This window comes from Capronia epimyces, assembly GCF_000585565.1.
Source record: "Capronia epimyces CBS 606.96 chromosome Unknown aczIQ-supercont1.4, whole genome shotgun sequence".
Lineage (NCBI taxonomy): Eukaryota > Fungi > Ascomycota > Eurotiomycetes > Chaetothyriales > Herpotrichiellaceae > Capronia > Capronia epimyces.
The window spans coordinates 1427017-1442586 of record NW_006912907.1 but is presented as its reverse complement, the minus strand read 5'-3'; the positions used below and the strand labels follow the sequence as shown (position 1 = coordinate 1442586).

The 15570-nt window shown below is 51.9% G+C and overlaps 9 protein-coding genes across 9 annotated transcripts; 4 read left to right on the top strand and 5 right to left on the bottom strand.

The window, feature by feature from the left end:
• Nucleotides 1-396: 396 nt before the first annotated feature.
• A1O3_05153 (guanine nucleotide-binding protein subunit beta) lies at nucleotides 397-1707 on the top strand (the record flags this gene model as incomplete). Its single annotated transcript, XM_007735280.1, has 5 exons — nucleotides 397-514; nucleotides 598-1310; nucleotides 1364-1453; nucleotides 1506-1625; nucleotides 1687-1707. 5 exons carry the CDS (start codon nucleotides 397-399, stop codon nucleotides 1705-1707), a joined length of 1062 nt encoding a protein of 353 aa, XP_007733470.1.
• Nucleotides 1708-3102: 1395 nt separating this feature from the next.
• Nucleotides 3103-3841, bottom strand: A1O3_05152 (Ras-like protein Rab7; the record flags this gene model as incomplete). Its single annotated transcript, XM_007735279.1, has 3 exons — nucleotides 3103-3636; nucleotides 3696-3749; nucleotides 3812-3841. 3 exons carry the CDS (start codon nucleotides 3839-3841, stop codon nucleotides 3103-3105), a joined length of 618 nt encoding a protein of 205 aa, XP_007733469.1.
• Nucleotides 3842-4546: 705 nt separating this feature from the next.
• A1O3_05151 (uncharacterized protein) lies at nucleotides 4547-5222 on the top strand (the record flags this gene model as incomplete). Its single annotated transcript, XM_007735278.1, has 2 exons — nucleotides 4547-4631; nucleotides 4690-5222. The coding sequence occupies 2 exons, from the start codon at nucleotides 4547-4549 to the stop codon at nucleotides 5220-5222; spliced, it is 618 nt and encodes a 205-aa protein (XP_007733468.1).
• A 678-nt stretch (nucleotides 5223-5900) lies between these two features.
• On the bottom strand, nucleotides 5901-7499 carry A1O3_05150 (uncharacterized protein; the record flags this gene model as incomplete). The annotated part of the gene is made up of 1 exon (XM_007735277.1): nucleotides 5901-7499. The coding sequence occupies one exon, from the start codon at nucleotides 7497-7499 to the stop codon at nucleotides 5901-5903; it is 1599 nt and encodes a 532-aa protein (XP_007733467.1).
• A 425-nt stretch (nucleotides 7500-7924) lies between these two features.
• A1O3_05149 (uncharacterized protein) lies at nucleotides 7925-9273 on the bottom strand (the record flags this gene model as incomplete). Its single annotated transcript, XM_007735276.1, has 2 exons — nucleotides 7925-9159; nucleotides 9234-9273. The coding sequence occupies 2 exons, from the start codon at nucleotides 9271-9273 to the stop codon at nucleotides 7925-7927; spliced, it is 1275 nt and encodes a 424-aa protein (XP_007733466.1).
• Nucleotides 9274-9807: 534 nt separating this feature from the next.
• A1O3_05148 (uncharacterized protein) lies at nucleotides 9808-11386 on the top strand (the record flags this gene model as incomplete). Its single annotated transcript, XM_007735275.1, has 2 exons — nucleotides 9808-10015; nucleotides 10068-11386. The coding sequence occupies 2 exons, from the start codon at nucleotides 9808-9810 to the stop codon at nucleotides 11384-11386; spliced, it is 1527 nt and encodes a 508-aa protein (XP_007733465.1).
• Nucleotides 11387-11568: 182 nt separating this feature from the next.
• Nucleotides 11569-12815, bottom strand: A1O3_05147 (uncharacterized protein; the record flags this gene model as incomplete). The annotated part of the gene is made up of 2 exons (XM_007735274.1): nucleotides 11569-11861; nucleotides 11945-12815. 2 exons carry the CDS (start codon nucleotides 12813-12815, stop codon nucleotides 11569-11571), a joined length of 1164 nt encoding a protein of 387 aa, XP_007733464.1.
• Nucleotides 12816-13369: 554 nt separating this feature from the next.
• On the top strand, nucleotides 13370-13765 carry A1O3_05146 (uncharacterized protein; the record flags this gene model as incomplete). Its single annotated transcript, XM_007735273.1, has 1 exon — nucleotides 13370-13765. A coding segment is annotated over one exon (258 nt), but the record flags the coding sequence as incomplete, so codon positions are not given.
• A 320-nt stretch (nucleotides 13766-14085) lies between these two features.
• Nucleotides 14086-15250, bottom strand: A1O3_05145 (protein disulfide-isomerase A6; the record flags this gene model as incomplete). The annotated part of the gene is made up of 2 exons (XM_007735272.1): nucleotides 14086-14672; nucleotides 14728-15250. 2 exons carry the CDS (start codon nucleotides 15248-15250, stop codon nucleotides 14086-14088), a joined length of 1110 nt encoding a protein of 369 aa, XP_007733462.1.
• Between the last annotated feature and the right edge of the window lie 320 nt (nucleotides 15251-15570).

The window sequence follows — 15570 nt, the reverse complement described above, 5'->3', positions numbered from 1 at the left end:
ATCCGTACACTGTCTACACTTCTCAAGTGCCTTTCTTGATCCAACCTCACCCACAGCCACCATTCCATCTCTCCACGCCTCTCAACCCTGCCGTCTAGCGGTGATTCACTTCGCTTGCCTTTCCTCCGTCTCACTGAGGCTCAGCTTCTCCATTTCCCTCGTCCCTCGCTTCGCGCGCCTCGACATTGTCATTCGACATTGTGGAACCAGGCAATTTGGCCCATCCCTGATACCCGCTCGGGTTGAGCTCCTGCGCCTTGCCAGCACTGACGGCGTCGCACCCCTCACAATCAAAGCAACTCCTTCCCGAGCATATTTTTACTCGAACTACCTGACAGGGCTCTCATATTGCATACCTGCCTCTGAGTCAGTCCGAAGGGGACTGCAGTCGCCAAAATGTCGAACGATATGACGGGCGAGCAGATGCAGGCCAAGATCACGGCGGCGAGAAGAGAAGCAGAAGCACTCAAAGACAGAATCAAGCGGAAGAAGGATGAACTGGCCGACACGAGCTGTAAGTCCTTTACTTTCTCGCGCCGTCGAGGGATCAATCAGGCGCTTCCTTCCTGCGGATGGCTAACCTCCGACACCCTGAAGTACGTCAAGTTGCGCTCCAACACACCGAACCACTGCCGCGGATAGGAATGAAACCTCGAAGGAACCTGAAAGGCCATCTCGCCAAAATTTATGCCATGCATTGGTCAACAGATCGACGGCATCTGGTTTCTGCCTCACAGGATGGAAAGCTGATTATCTGGGATGCTTACACCACCAACAAGGTCCATGCTATTCCTCTTCGCTCATCGTGGGTTATGACCTGCGCCTACGCCCCTAGTGGTAATTATGTTGCATGTGGCGGTCTTGACAACATTTGCTCAATTTACAATCTTTCCACGAGGGAAGGGCCAACCCGTGTTGCTCGCGAACTCTCTGGACATTCTGGGTATTTGTCATGCTGTCGCTTCGTCAACGATCGAAAAATCATCACCTCCTCTGGCGATATGACGTGTATGTTATGGGATATTGAGACAGGATCCAAAGTCACCGAGTTTGCAGACCACCTGGGCGACGTCATGAGCATCAGCATAAATCCGACCAACGCCAATGTGTTTGTCTCTGGAGCCTGCGATGCTTTTGCGAAACTATGGGACGTGCGCACTGGAAAAGCAGTGCAAACATTCGCAGGCCACGAGTCTGATATCAATGCCATCCAATTCTTCCCAGACGGAAACGCCTTCGGCACTGGGTCTGACGATGCCTCCTGCAGACTATTTGATATCAGAGCAGATCGGGAGTTGATGGCTTATCAGGTGCGTGTGCACATCTCCAAGCAACGTTGTCTCGCCACTGACCTATTTCGCAGAATGAACAAGTACTCTGCGGCATCACTTCTGTTGCCTTTTCGGTTTCTGGCCGACTTCTTTTCGCGGGCTATGATGATTTTGAATGCAAGGTTCGTACCTCCTATAACTGACCAGTCACATGCAGGACTGACTCTGATCTAGGTTTGGGACACTCTCCGCGGTGACAAAGTGGGCTCCCTTAGTGGCCATGAGAACCGAGTCAGCTGTCTTGGTGTTAGCAATGATGGCATCAGTTTATGTACCGGATCATGGGACTCTCTAGTAAGTCACTTCATTCTGTCAATCGCTAAATACATATTGCGAGTATACTAACAACTTCCAGCTCAAAATCTGGGCATGGTAAAACTAGGGCTTTTGGGCAGGTTATATTGCTTCACTGGCGGCAGACGGCCTCACTACTTCGACAGTCAGCGGAAATCAGCGAGTAAACAGCACCATCGGCGTCAACGCCGCCTTTTCCCAATTCACTGTCCTCTTATCAACCTGCTTCAACGACTTCTCGAGCCCTTACCGCCGCAGGATTGGACCAGTGAAAGAAAGGAAAGAAACTGATTCCTGAATCTTATCTGCACCTCGAAATTTATTACTGGACGGACACCTCTGACTGGGTTTCCTGGGACGGATAAAGCTATTGTGGGCCCTCGATTTTGTTCTCTTTCTGTCAATGAGGCGCTCGCTGCCTGCAAGTGCTTGCAGGCAAAGCACCTATTTTAACCTCAACGACTATGATGACCGGACCTGGTGTGAATGGAGTTCGATTCAAGTGCCACAAGAAGCCTGCTGTGGCCCTGAGTGTTGACTGTCTCCATGAGACCTTCGTCCTCACCTTATTTTTTTGAGTACTCGCCCGGAAAAAAATTGCCCGCTTTCTTCCTTCACATAGCGTGTCTACAGCAGCGCGAAATCTTAGACAAAACCAAAACATCTTATCGAACGATCGCTTTTCTCGTTCTGCTTCTTTCCTTGGTCTATCATTCTCTATTTCGTGTCAGTTTCGGTGCAGCGCTCCGTGAACGACAAGGCCGGCAGAAATGTCAAGATAGTACCTTGACAAGGGTGGAAGTCTGGATGTGATCTCTCTGGATTTGATTGAACGAAGAAAAGAGGAACTGGTTCCAAAGGTGCCACACTTATTGGATTTCCAGTCACAGGCATCGGGACAGACGATTGAGGCCGAGTCAGTCTACTCTGTTGCTTCATTTGCTGCTTCGCACACCTTCTGTCGACAAGCCGGGCCGATCTCCAGGATGTCGTGTCTTGATTCGGAGTGTGTCGATCCCCGGGTAGTGGCTCAATACAAGCAATTTGGGAGGACAGAGAGAGATACTACCATCCTTGAGACGGAGGCTTACAGTGACAAACCTGCTCGAATTGGGTTTGCAGAAAGCCTGGTAGGGCATCCATGAGGCTTGAAGCTCGCCACGCTGGACAACGGAAGACAACGGAAGACGGATAGTTTGGGACTGTTAATTTGTCTGTATATGTTGTCTGTACCCCTGCTTAGGCTCCGCCTTGCATTGTTTGCGCCTCAATCCCGAGCCAGAGAGAGACGCCTGTAGAAACATGGGAATACAAACATGCCAAAGAATCACCTACAATGCGCTGACCATGCCGTAGCAGCGTGTGGTTGGCTTCTTGCTGCAACCAGAGCGGGACACATGCCACCCAGTCAATCCCCAGCAGAGATCCCCAAAACCCAATTGTAACAACAACAGCGCATGTTGGCCTCTCCAGGACCTTAACAAGCACATCCGTCCCGCTCCTGATCAAGATTGATGTTGATCGGGTCTGAGAAGTCGCCGCCGTACTCCTCACTCTCTTCCTGTGCCAATGCATTCCTTGCAATCACCTCGAACGCCTGCTCAACATTGATGCTCTCCTTGGCGCTAGTCTCGAAGTAAGGCATCTGGCCACGCTGCTGGCAGTAGGCGAGGGCCCTTTTCTGCGATATCATTCTCCGCTCCTCGCCTAAGTCGATCTTGTTCCCTAACACTACGAAGGGGAAGCTCTCCGGGTCGCGGGGACTGGCTTGGATGAGGAACTCGTCGCGCCACGAGTCGAGCGTCTCAAATGACTTCGCCGAGTTGACGTCGTACACCAGCACGCAGCAGTCGGCGCCCCGGTAGAAAGCCACTCCAAGGGACTGGAAACGCTCTTGGCCTGCTGTGTCCCAGAGCTGAAGTGTGACGATTCTATCATCGACCGTGACTTCTTTGGTAAGGAAATCGGCGCCGATGGTGGCTTTGTAGGAGGTGGAGAACTTCTTGTTCACCTAGAGTACGATTGGGTTAATTATGTGTTCATCGGCACAGAGGAGGCCAGCACACTCACATATTGATTCATCAAACTCGTCTTGCCCACGCCGCTGTCACCGAGGATAATAACCTGCGCAGCCAATATGGTCAGGATGTTTCTCGCTGCAAAGGAGCTGAAATGCACCGTTATACCTTCAACAACACCTTCTTCCGCGGCGACATGACTGCTACGTCTATTCTCTGACCGCACGAGTCCTTTCCGGAGGGCAAGATGCCTTGCCTTGTCTCTGCCACCGATTGGCTGCTCGCGGTTTGGAGCTCGACCTGACTGTGTCTTCGAAGTGGTTAGGCGTGATGAGTAGGTAGTCGAAAGAGACGGAACTGGGAATCTTGCGCGGTGTTTGCGCTGCGATGATGGCTTGGTTGCAGATGAGGAGGAGGGATGATGGCGTTGAGTAAACCAAAGGGTTAGGAGCTGGTAAGTCGACTTGTACAGGAATGTCTGGATCATGCGTTCCTTAGATCGTCATGTATTCCGCGTACTACGTACTAGCAGTAGCAGCTGGGTGACTAGCCGCTGGGCAAGGAAACACCAGCCACTGGTGCTGCACCGCAGCCTCCAAAGCAACCAGTGAAGCGAGAGGTAGCCCCTCGCTACTCATTTAGTGCATGTCGGTGCTAGTGCTTGACGGCTGCTTATCAGAACTAACGCCCGCTTGGATCATATCCGGCAGGTCAGCCGATGCCACCCTCTTCATCTAACCTCGAGTCCAGGAATGTCTTGGAGTATTTAAGAAACTACCTAGTATATTAAAACACCTCTTCTTCCTGCCCCTCGCTCTGGCCTGTTGCTTGCTGGGTCTTGGTGTCATTCTTACTTCTCGTTGATTATACGGTATGCCGATATAATGTATGCTCTGTGAAAGCATGGCAACCTGGACAGAACAGTATTTGGCAGCCTTGCGAGCCAGAGACCATGTGGAAAAGGCAAACCTTGATCTCTATAATTATTGTAAGTCCATAGGAAAAAGGTCACGAAACTTCTCATGCCAACATAGGCTTTGTTTTAGGCACCAAGCTTGCAGATCAAAGGGCCGAATTGCAGAAGAAGGCCGCTCTAGACGGCCAGGGCGAAGATGCAGAGCCTCCAACGTCCCCCCAGCCGTCCATTATAGGCATGGGCTTGAGGAGAGTCACATCTCCTGCTCTCCGTCCGGACTCGCCAACTGTGGTACAGATGCGGCTGGATTTGACCAAAGCACAACAAGAACGTGCTGATCTCCAAGCCCGTCACGACGCGGCGTCACGCGAACTGGAGGCTTTCAAAGCTAAGGCAAGGTCGGACAGCAAGAGGATCGCCCAACTAAACTCGAGTCTGTCGCAATTAACCATCAAGTTAAGAGATCGTGATGAAGAGCTGAGGGGCAAAGCCAAGTTGATTGAAAATGTTCAAGACGAGAATGTCACCTTGAACCTGCAACTGAACATGGCCGAGGAGCACTCTGAGAAGTTGAAAATCGAGAACAGAGAACTGGTCGACAGATGGATGGCAAGAATGGGAAAGGAGGCTGACAAGATGAATGAAGATAATAAGTTTGGCTGATCTCCAAGTCTCGCTTGTGAGATCTTGCTGTCAAAAGCTTCCAGTCCCAGGGATCCGCTTCACGAACACGTCAGGAAATGAGAACATTGCTGTTCTATTTGTCTGAAGTTGTGAACCAGCAGTCTGACCGACGTGTACCGCCGAACATGCTCAAGTCACGGCATGCGAATCTGGAACCCTGTTCCCCGGCCAAGACTATCGACCAGTCCACTTGTACGACCGAGCCTTGCATATGAGCATTTATGATCTCGGATTTTACCAGAAACCGCGAGATACCAACTCACCGTAGAGTCTAGGTATGCAGCCCCATTATTCGAACATCGGCTCTTTGGAGACGACTATGGGAGACTGCTAGGTCGAAATCTTGACGAACAGCAAGTGGTTGTGGCCACTGTGGAGATACAGATCACTCAAAGCCTTTGCACTCGAGGCCGTCGGGTGCTTCAAACGTCACATTTCAGGCCAGTCCACGCATTATCCAATCTCTATGGCAGCACCAGGCCGTTTTGGGCAATCAAACATGGGCAAATTACTTGGAGGAGTAATTCTCCGTGCAATTCTCGCTGGAGAACCAATGCTATGCGGTGTCATTCAATCATACCTCTCGTCCGATCACCGGCGCAGTTGTCTCGCTAGGCGTCAAGATCCCAAGTGTCAGCGGAAGGGCGGACTAGAACATTATCTGGGGTCTCCCATATTTCTGACAAAGGCCTCTAACTCCGTTGAGTCCTTGCGCTGGTGATACCACTTTCCGGGGTCATCCGTCCAGCTGACCATTCCACTCCAGCGGTCTTTCTCGACCACTGAGAGCACGTTGACGGGATCATTGACATTGGAGTCCTTGATCTTGTGCGTCGGGCTGCGAAAGGGTTTCAGGCTGACAATGTGCGCCCCTTCTTTCACGTCCAAAAACACATACTTCAGCTTGTCATTCAGCTCTGCTGTGAAGGCCTGGTTGTTAACGAGAATCACGTCTGCTCGCTTCAGAACTTGCCGAACTTCTTCGTCCTTCAGAAAGTCTCCGTGCATCAAGTGGATCTCACCAGCTTTTATGCCCCAAAGGTGACAACGAGCAGGAAACTCTTTTGCCTGAAGCTGTGCCAGCGCATTCGGGTTGTCCATGACCTCGCAACCCCAAGACTCACACCCCGTCTCTAAGGCTGCTTGGAGGACGCAGTTGCCAACACCAGATCCGAGATCAATGAAGACATGGTCCGACTTGAGGTTTGTCTCCTTGAAGATACGGCTCAGGAATTTTGGCAGGAGTTCGCCATAGACATTGTCCGAAAAGCTTTCGTAGTGTCTGACCAGGTTAACCTGCGGTGATACGGTGCGAGCGTAGACCTGGTTCTTGATTATGTGCTCGACCAGCTTCAGATCGACGCGGTTCATCTGATCGAGTTTCTTCGCGATCGTACCGTCCTTGCGCTTTTCCACCAACAGCACATTGTATCGCTCAACCACATCGATGTACCTAGATTGGGCCCCAACCCGTCCTTTAAGTCCGAGCATGGCCTGTCGATGTAGCATCTGCACAAGCCCCGAGCCGTCCTCTTCGCAAGTGATCCTGCTGGCCGAGTCCCTGTCGAGATAGTATTCAGCCACGATTTTCATGTTGGCCTCTATTTCATCAAGAGGCTTGAAATCGGACGAATCTGTCGGCTTCACCAGCTGATATTTCTCGCGTTGTACCGCACTTGGGTATTGGAGCTCGATCGTCGGACACTCGTCCTCGTCCCCTTCCAGAGCCGTAAAGAAAGGTTGATATTTGTCTCTGCCTTGTTCTATGATCGTGCTGTTTGCGATGTCCACCGCATGCACCATTGGCAAAGCCTCGCCGTCATCTTCGGAAAATGCCTTGGGGTCCCTAACCTGGCGTTTCTCGTCTATGCTCCCTTTGCGATCAACTCTTACCCGCTTCCTAGGCTGGGCTTCGTCTTCCTCATCTTCCTCATCTGAACTGGTCAGCCTTGGCGTTGAAACGGCCGGAGATGCTCGTTTCGTGCGATTATGATGCTCTTGCTTCACCCGTTCAAGCGGTTCTCGACTCGCTTGTCGCGAGGGAATGGAAGATGGCGTGGCTGATTTGCGAGGTGTTTGCGAACTCCGCGCTCTAACGTTGGCAAGTGGCTTCTGAGAAGGTGGTAGCGGCGGTCTCGTGGCCGACTTTGATGTTGCATTAACAGCGACAACCTTCGTAGTGATTTTGAGAGGAGCCTTCTTCGCTTTCAAGGCAGCAAATGACAAGGGTTGGCTTTGCGGCGACAAGGATCCCATTTCGTGGTGGCAGGGGTCTGGAAGGGGTTGATCGCAGCAAAGGTCAAGGGTAGATGTGCTTTAGATGGCGCAGACATAAAGAGATCGGAAACAATTGACTGGAAAATGCGAGGTGGACACAAGTATTGAGCGAGAGAAGATTACACGAGCCCAAGAGATGAAGAAGTTAAAATGAAGAAGTTAAGATGGACTGAAAAGGTGACGGGGCCTAATCCTAAGCCGGAGCAGTGTGGAGAGGTAAAGAGCCGCCTGAGCCCATTCCCGACGGCAAGGCACCTGCAAGGGACAACCTTAATCTACGTCATCGTGGGCATATCACTCGATCGCTCATGGTAGTGTGGTAGTATTGTCAGTATTATGTACAATATAGGTTACTCGGCCACCACAGCCTGTGTAGTATGTACGCCGTGTGGAAGCCGCTACGGCTACAAATCTGGAGACGAGCTGTTGCGCCGCTTAGAACCGCGGGACCTGTTGTCCTTTCGATCGTTCCACGACGTCTTCTGGCCTCCTCCACGCCCGCGAAATCCCCTGCCTCCCTTATTGGCGTTGTGCCCTCTCGGAAAGTCTCGATGATCGAAGTCCTTTTGGGCTGAAGTCTCTGGATGCTCTTCTACCCAACCTTCCAGCACCGATGAGAGTTTAGGACCCCACACATTTTCTCCTGCCTCCAGATCCTCATAGGTCAGTGTTGGAATGAAGCCCTCCGGAGCTGGCTGGACAGTGGTATAACTCCCTTGTTGACTGCGAACCAGAGCAGCCATCGACCCATATGAGCTGCAAGCAATTCCGAGGTCGTATGCAAAAGACCGGACGTAAAATCCGCTGCTGACAGTCAGGCGAATGCGCGCGGCCGGAGCATGGGCGGGGAACGGCTCTTGCTTAGCAGTGTGAATGTGCATAGCAGCTTTCTTCTCGTATGGGATCTCGTTGATATTGGTCTCTTTTGTTTGTGCGGTTGAGGATACTTCGGGTATGTCTGCTTTTACCTCGAGAGTGGTTGTCAGCTTGGCTGCTTCAACGCCTGCCATAAGTCTTGTAGCGATAGCCTTTTCCTCTTCAGGAGCCTGCTCGGCCGGCCAGCGAAAATCGTGCTCCCCTGGTGCATAAAACTCGAGAAGGGAACATTCGGAGACTTCGACATCACGGGTTTCGAGTTCTCGAGGGAGCTCCTTGCCGCCCCTTGCATATTCATATGCCTTCATGCCATTAATTTTGATTGCGCTAAACAGTGGCGGCATCTGCTTCTGTTTCCCACGGAGCTTCTCGATCTTTTCCTCCACCAGACCTTTTGTGATATGCTCCATGGGGCCCTCTGCAACAACTTTTCCTGTCACATCATACGTATCTGTACTTTTTCCAAACAAAACGACGGTCTCGTAGGTCTTCTTGCTACCCAGGAAATCTTGGAGGTACTTCGTGCCTCTGCCAATTCCAACAATCAAAATACCTGTCGCCATAGGATCTAGGGTGCCTCCGTGACCCATCTTGAAAATCTGGTCATTCCCGCGCTTTCGTCGCTTGGGCTGATGTCGCTCCTGCTCTTCCAAGACATTTTTGGTTCGCTGAAGTAATGGCGCAAAGGTGTTTGACTCGGCAAAATTACGTTGAAGATCTCGAAGGACTTGAGCGGAGGACAGGTTTGGGGGCTTGTTGACCGCTAAATCATATTTGGGACACGTCAGGGTCTGAGTTAGGATATATGCAAGGTCTCGGGAGAGGAATTGGCCTCACCAAAGACACCCTCTAGGACTTTCCCAGATGGCTGAGCCATCTTGAGTAAATGGCGCACTTTCATCCAATACGGGAAACAGTGTGGGAGCTGAAACAGTGCAAGCCCATCGAGGTTGAACTGGACACTGCGACATGACATACATTGTGCGCCGCAATCATAAACGATGATGACTCGACAAAACGAGACCACGTGACAGGTGCCGACTCATGGAAGATGCACGTGGTCAGCCTTTGTCGGAGCCAATAAGGCCAAAGAGTAGGAGTAGTAAAGCTTCGACGCCCAGCAACCTGGCGCGTTGCGGCCCAGGCACTGCACGTAGTGGGCTTTTCGGCCTCCCCCAGCCTTTACTCCTCTTTCCCAATAATGACTGTCTCTTCATCGAGCAATCTGCAGCCTACTCCTACTGCCCTGAAGCATTGTACCATCCCACCAACCGCTGTATCAGGAAACAGTGCCTGACAATCTCAATCTGATGGCCAGCCCGAGATGAACGCTGCCCTGTGGATTACGAATGATCTAGCGCGACTCGAGGTGGAAATCACAGCATGAACCAAAGACTATTCGCACCTGGATATGTCCACCTACCCTGAAGAACGTGTGCTCAAGCCTCTTGATCCTGTTCCCGATGATGTGAATGAATGGCCCGATTTTGCACTGCGGGAAGCCAAGATCTTCCATCAGGGAAAAGGCAGATATGCGGACCTGTTGCAGGCCTCCGAAGAGACACCATTGTGTGTCCTGGGCGAATTGATGCCGTTGGACGATGATCAGGAATACCTTGGTATGCTTGCAATGCAGACCATTTCTGGAGCTTCACTGACAGCTGGGCAAAGCATTAATTGACGACCCTCTCTATGTACGAATAAAGATTGAAAATGTTACAAATTACAGTTTTGGCCAAGATGATAATGGAAAACCGGTGATATGGGCTGCAGGAAAGGCCGGATGGTACGAAATTTCGCCCTCGGATCGCTACCTGAGCTATTACAATGATACAGTGGAGGCAATCGACTTGTTCTATTTTATGGTCGACAAGCAGCAGAAGCTGCCACGGAAACGACAGAAGTTTGGGTTCATGATAGATCCCTTCCTGACGGAATATCAAAAGCACACAGGTTATAGAATTGATGATGATGACGAGGCGATGGAAACGATCCACAAGCACCACAGATTCCTGCTCAGACAGATGATTGAGGAACGAGAAGGAATCGACTGGTCGCAGACATATCTCTGGAAGCACTTAGGTGAGACATACGCCGATGAGGTGGAACAACTCAGGGCGAGGCTGGCTCGAGCAAATCAGTCCAATGGGATGGATGAAGCAGATTCCACGGAAGAAGAGCAGGAAGAGTCAGAAAAGGAAGAGCAGGAAGCCGAGAACGCTTCCAGTGAATCTGACAAGGAATCCCAAGCCCCTTCAGATGCTGCCTCAAGCCTCGAGTCTGAATCGAAACCGGAGGCTATTGATTGGACGAGAACGATTTGGGACCTGCTGAATGTCCTGCGTAAATCAGCAAACTTCAACATGCGCCATTGTGGCATCGAGGAGGCAGCAACTGAACTGCACAAGGTACCCTCTTTCGAGGGAACCCACGAGGATGCTGTCGCCGCGTTCGAGCGGTCCGCAGAATCGCTACTCAAACTGATGAATGAAGCTAAGCTCCGGAAGAAGTTCAATTGGTCTACCCGGAGAATATACGACGAGTTAGAAGCCACACTCGCAGAGGAAGTGGCTGAAGAAGTTCTGAAAACACCTGGCAAGCCCGGCAAACAGCGACACCGCATGAAATCCGTTCTTCGCCCGAGCGGTGCCAGCAAGGCCCACAAACGCGCGAGAGGTGCGGGAGACTCACTCGACGAGGACGAGGAAATGAGCGATCTCCCTATAACATCTCTAGTGGCCCGACAGCAAGGTCCTCCTCGTCCTGGTCGATTGATCGAAGCGGAAGCTGAGTCGGTGGAGAGTCGCGAAGACAGTCCGAGTCGACAGCTCAACGGCCATCTCGATCCCGACCCTGACGCATTGCCCGAACTGCCTCCAGGTCCAGAAGCGCAGGAGATGCTTGATCTGGTGGCCCAGGAGGCGAAACGAGTCGGGAGACAACACCAAACATCACACCTGCAGGCTTTCCTGGGCCAGTGGGTGATTTGATCACGTCATGGTCGTGGAATTTTTGACGACGGCGTACTGTGTGCTGGGCCCCTGATTTTATGTGTGTGAGATTGTGATACCCCTGGTGCTTTGATATAAGGTATTCGGCTTCTAGTGGCGTCGATGGGTATTTTCTCAGTAATGACGCTCACTGGACGCTCGCAGTGAGCCTTTTGTCTCGATCACCTAGCTGCCGCTCTCTTGCTCTTTCCCGGCCTCTTCGCTTTTGCTTTGCCCTTCATCTTCGCCGCCGAGAACCCGCGGATATCTGCACTGCTGACCGCGTCACCACTCTTCGAGAATCGTTTCTTTCCTCCAAACCCATATTTTTGGTCCCGTTTCTGTCTCTTGACATTAAGCCCTTCGCCTCGTTCCCGACCAGACTTATCTTTGGAAGGACCGTCTTCGACGTCAATACTCTGGAACAGGTTCTCATCATCCTCTTTAACTTTGCCAGTGTCTTGGCCTTTGCGTTCTATGGGCATAAAGTGTTAGCATCGACATAATGGCAGCGCATACTGTCCAAAGACAGTCGGTAGAAATGGGGGAGGCACATACTCCTCTTCAGCTCCTTGATCTTATCCAATGTATTCCTCTTTTCCTTTGCTCTTTCCTGCTCCTTAGCAACCTGCACGGCCTTGCCAAACTTCTTTGCATCTCGCAGTTTCCTGGCCTCCTCTGCTGCCTTCTTCCCCGCTGCATCGTCGTACATCTTTCTTTTGACCTTGCCCATATGCTCGTCGCTTTTGACCATCTCGGCAAAGTAGTCATGTGGCCTGGTGAAGGGGATTTTTTCTTTTTTCAGCAGTGTTCGTCCTTCCACCGCGGCCTCGCGAGCGATGCGGTAAAATTCCAGCTCTCTCGTCAAATCATCGTTCGGGTCTGGAATAGATTCCGAGACTGGTGGCAGGGAGGAAATAAGAGAGTTGTGATAGTGGAACGGTGTCTTGGAGGATTTAACCAGAGCAATTCGATTGCGGGAGGCGATGAGCGCAGGGCCATTGTTGATGGTCAGTCTCTGATGCGGGATCGTATCTTCGAGGTCCTCATCCTCAAGGTCGGAGAGCGGCACATCCGAGTCACCCTCCCCTTCCGAAGCAGATGCATCAGCAGGCTGAGGAGGTTGTGGTATTGTGCCATTGGTGTTAGTATTCTGGCTATTTGCCGAATAGTTCTCCTTGTTCTCATCACCTCCGTCAGAAAAGCTGGCAAAGTCGTTTCCAGTATTAGGGTTTTGCGTTTCTTTACTCGTAGAGGGAGCCACTTTGCCGGCTTCTTCAGGCTCGTCGCTTGCCTCGCCGCCTGCCTTTACGGACTTCTGTCGCTTCCGCTTCTCAGCTGCTTTTGCCTGGGCCTTCCTCTTCTCAGCCTCATAGTCTCGCCCCTTGTGAGCATCAAGTGCCGCAAGTAACTTGCTTTTCTTGGCCATGATGAATGTATGGGAATGGACAAGAGTAGTGTATGAATAATTGACCAGAGATCAACTCTCCAGGAAAAGGCAAAACTGCACCTGCACAATGGGGGGTTTGCTGCGAAAAATTTAGGCGCGCTCCACAGGCTTAAGCGCTTATTGCGGCAAAAGGTCGTGGCAGGCTATTATGGTGTGTACCAAAACGGAGCCTCTCCCGTGCCATCTAGGAACTGTCCAGGCGTACTCCGTACTCCGTAGTCTGCCACATGTTGTCCTTACTCTGTACGCTGCCACTCTCGACGACTTCAGTCTAGCGATTCGCTTGGAGAGCTAGGGGTTTGGAACTGCCTCGACATGTGTCTCGCATAAGTTCCTCCCTTGGTCTCTCAGATTGAGACGTGTCATCCCGGGTCTTGTAGCCGCCGTGACATCCTGCGCAGAACGCAGCAGACCAAAGGAGATGGTAGGTACCTGAACACGAACACCGCTCTACATGGCTGTGAGTGGTATACAACACCACCTGAACTCCGCGGCCGGCATGATTGTATATGATCTCTAACGGCACGTGTTTTCAGTCCACCCCCTCAGAGCCACCGACACATCCCTCAAGCGAGCCTCCTCTGTCTCGCGCCACGACTGCGACCGCTGCGGCGTCCGATGTTGCTGGGCCGAACGATGCCGCCACGAAACTAGCTGAAGCCATTGACGATTTCCTGGGCGATCTGGAGAAGAAGTTCAAGGGGATCAGTGACGAGATCTTGACAAAGCGTGAGCTAACTTCCGAGCCTCGTGACTTGCTCGTGGATCTCAGGGCAGAGTCCTTTAGCTGACGCGGCATGAACATGGACCTAGTCGACGATATGGCCGAGAGATGCGACCGACTGGAGCAAGAAATGCTTCTTAGAGATGCTAGCGCGATGGAGACGGTTGGAAAGATGCACACAGGGTCAACTACTGGCTCGACATGAGCAACTCGGCTATTTGGACATTCTCCATTTGCTCCGCCATCGAGAAAACGGCTCTAATGTGCCAGGTGGATGGGCCAAGTCCATTGTTCAGATCCTACTTCGCTCCCAGCCTGTAGGATAAGAGTACGCTATACGAGTCCTGATACAGGAATACAACGGCATCCAGGCTGGTGCCACAAACAAAAAAACTGAGACGGTAATGAAGTCTCGACGTGGTTGGAAGTAGATTCTGCTATTCCTTTTTCGAATCTTTTGGTGGTTTAGAAAACCGCCAGTAAATATCATTCCCAAACTCCGCCCTTTCCTGTTTCCACCATGGCTTACAATTCACTCTTGGAGTCATCCTGGACCAAGAACTTAGCAAGGACATTGCTGCGCCTCTGAAAGTCATCGATCTTCTCCGGGGCCAGCCCTCCCTTTTTCAATAGACCAGCCAGTCTGGTCTGTTCCTTCCTCGCATAGTCAGGGTTCTCGCCCAATTTGGAAAGAGCTCGCAGATAGTAGTCCACTGATTTGTCTTTCACACCTTTGACGGCCTTCTTGATTTCCACAGTCGCTTTCTCGACGTCCTTGATACCACCAGCGGTGATGTATTTGGCCAGGAGAGTGTCAACGGCTTCGACGGTCCCGGCTTTGGAGCTGAGTCCACCACCGGGGAGTCGATAGGTCCCAGCCTTAGTGTTAACGAAATCGACAAGAGCCTCTTCGCTGCGTGGGCCGCTATACTGTTCAGGCTCCGTGGAGCCCTTGGGAAAGAACTTAATGGTAGGATAGCCAGTAACTTCTTGTGCTCGGGCAGTGGCCTTGGAGTTCTCGGCTTCGGCATCAACCTTGGCGATGAGGACGTTGGACTCGGAGGCAAAGTCATCTGCAAGCTTTTCCCAGATTGGGGCGAGCGATTTGCAGTCTGTAAAAGGAAGGTTAGGAAACTGTCTGGCACTTAGAATTCCGGGGCCACTTACGTCCGCACCAAGGAGCGGTAAAGGCAACCAGCACGTCTTTGTCTCCGCCAACCTCCTCCTTGAACGTGGTATCGGTCAATATCTCGACGTGGCTCGGAGCCTTCTTGGGACCCTTGACCTTGACACCAGTTTTGTCGATAATGAACTTGGTCAGACTCTCAAGATCGCGGCCCCCATTGTAATCTTCTGGCTCGCTTCCTGGCTTGCCGTCAAACCATTTCAGCGTAGGAAATCCCTGGACCCCGAATCTCTTCCCCAGTTCTTTATGTTTATCGGCGTCGACATTTGCAACGGTAACCTTGTTGCCACTCGCGGCGAACGCTGAGGCCAGCTCTTCATAGGTGGGAGCAAGGTTCTTGCAGTGGCCGCACCATGGTGCGAAGAATTCGACTAGGGCAGGTTTATTGGACTCGAAGACGACCTTGTCGAAATTCGAAGGGATCAGGTTCACGACGTCTGAGGCGGCTGCCACGAGGGGCAGTGCAAGGGCTGCGACCGAGAGGAAAGACCTGAGTTGCACCATGGCGCCGCTTCAGGTGGAATCTGAGTATGAGAGGCAAATAACTAGACACAGCTAGCGACGATCCAACGTGGGTATAGGCCGGGCAGTGGAAGAGCAGGAAAGAAATGCGCAGTAACGTCGACTTTCATGTGGCGCGGTCATACTATTTATTTATGTCTTTAGGCGGGTCAGGGTCGAAGGGTCCTCCGGGCGGGTGCGTCAGGATTTCCAAGCAAGCGGAAAGGACACATCGGCCTGTTCTCCCCTGACTTCACATCAGCCTTGTCCACTACACGGCGCCCGGCGGGCCCAACTCCGAAAATCATGATTACTTAGACCAG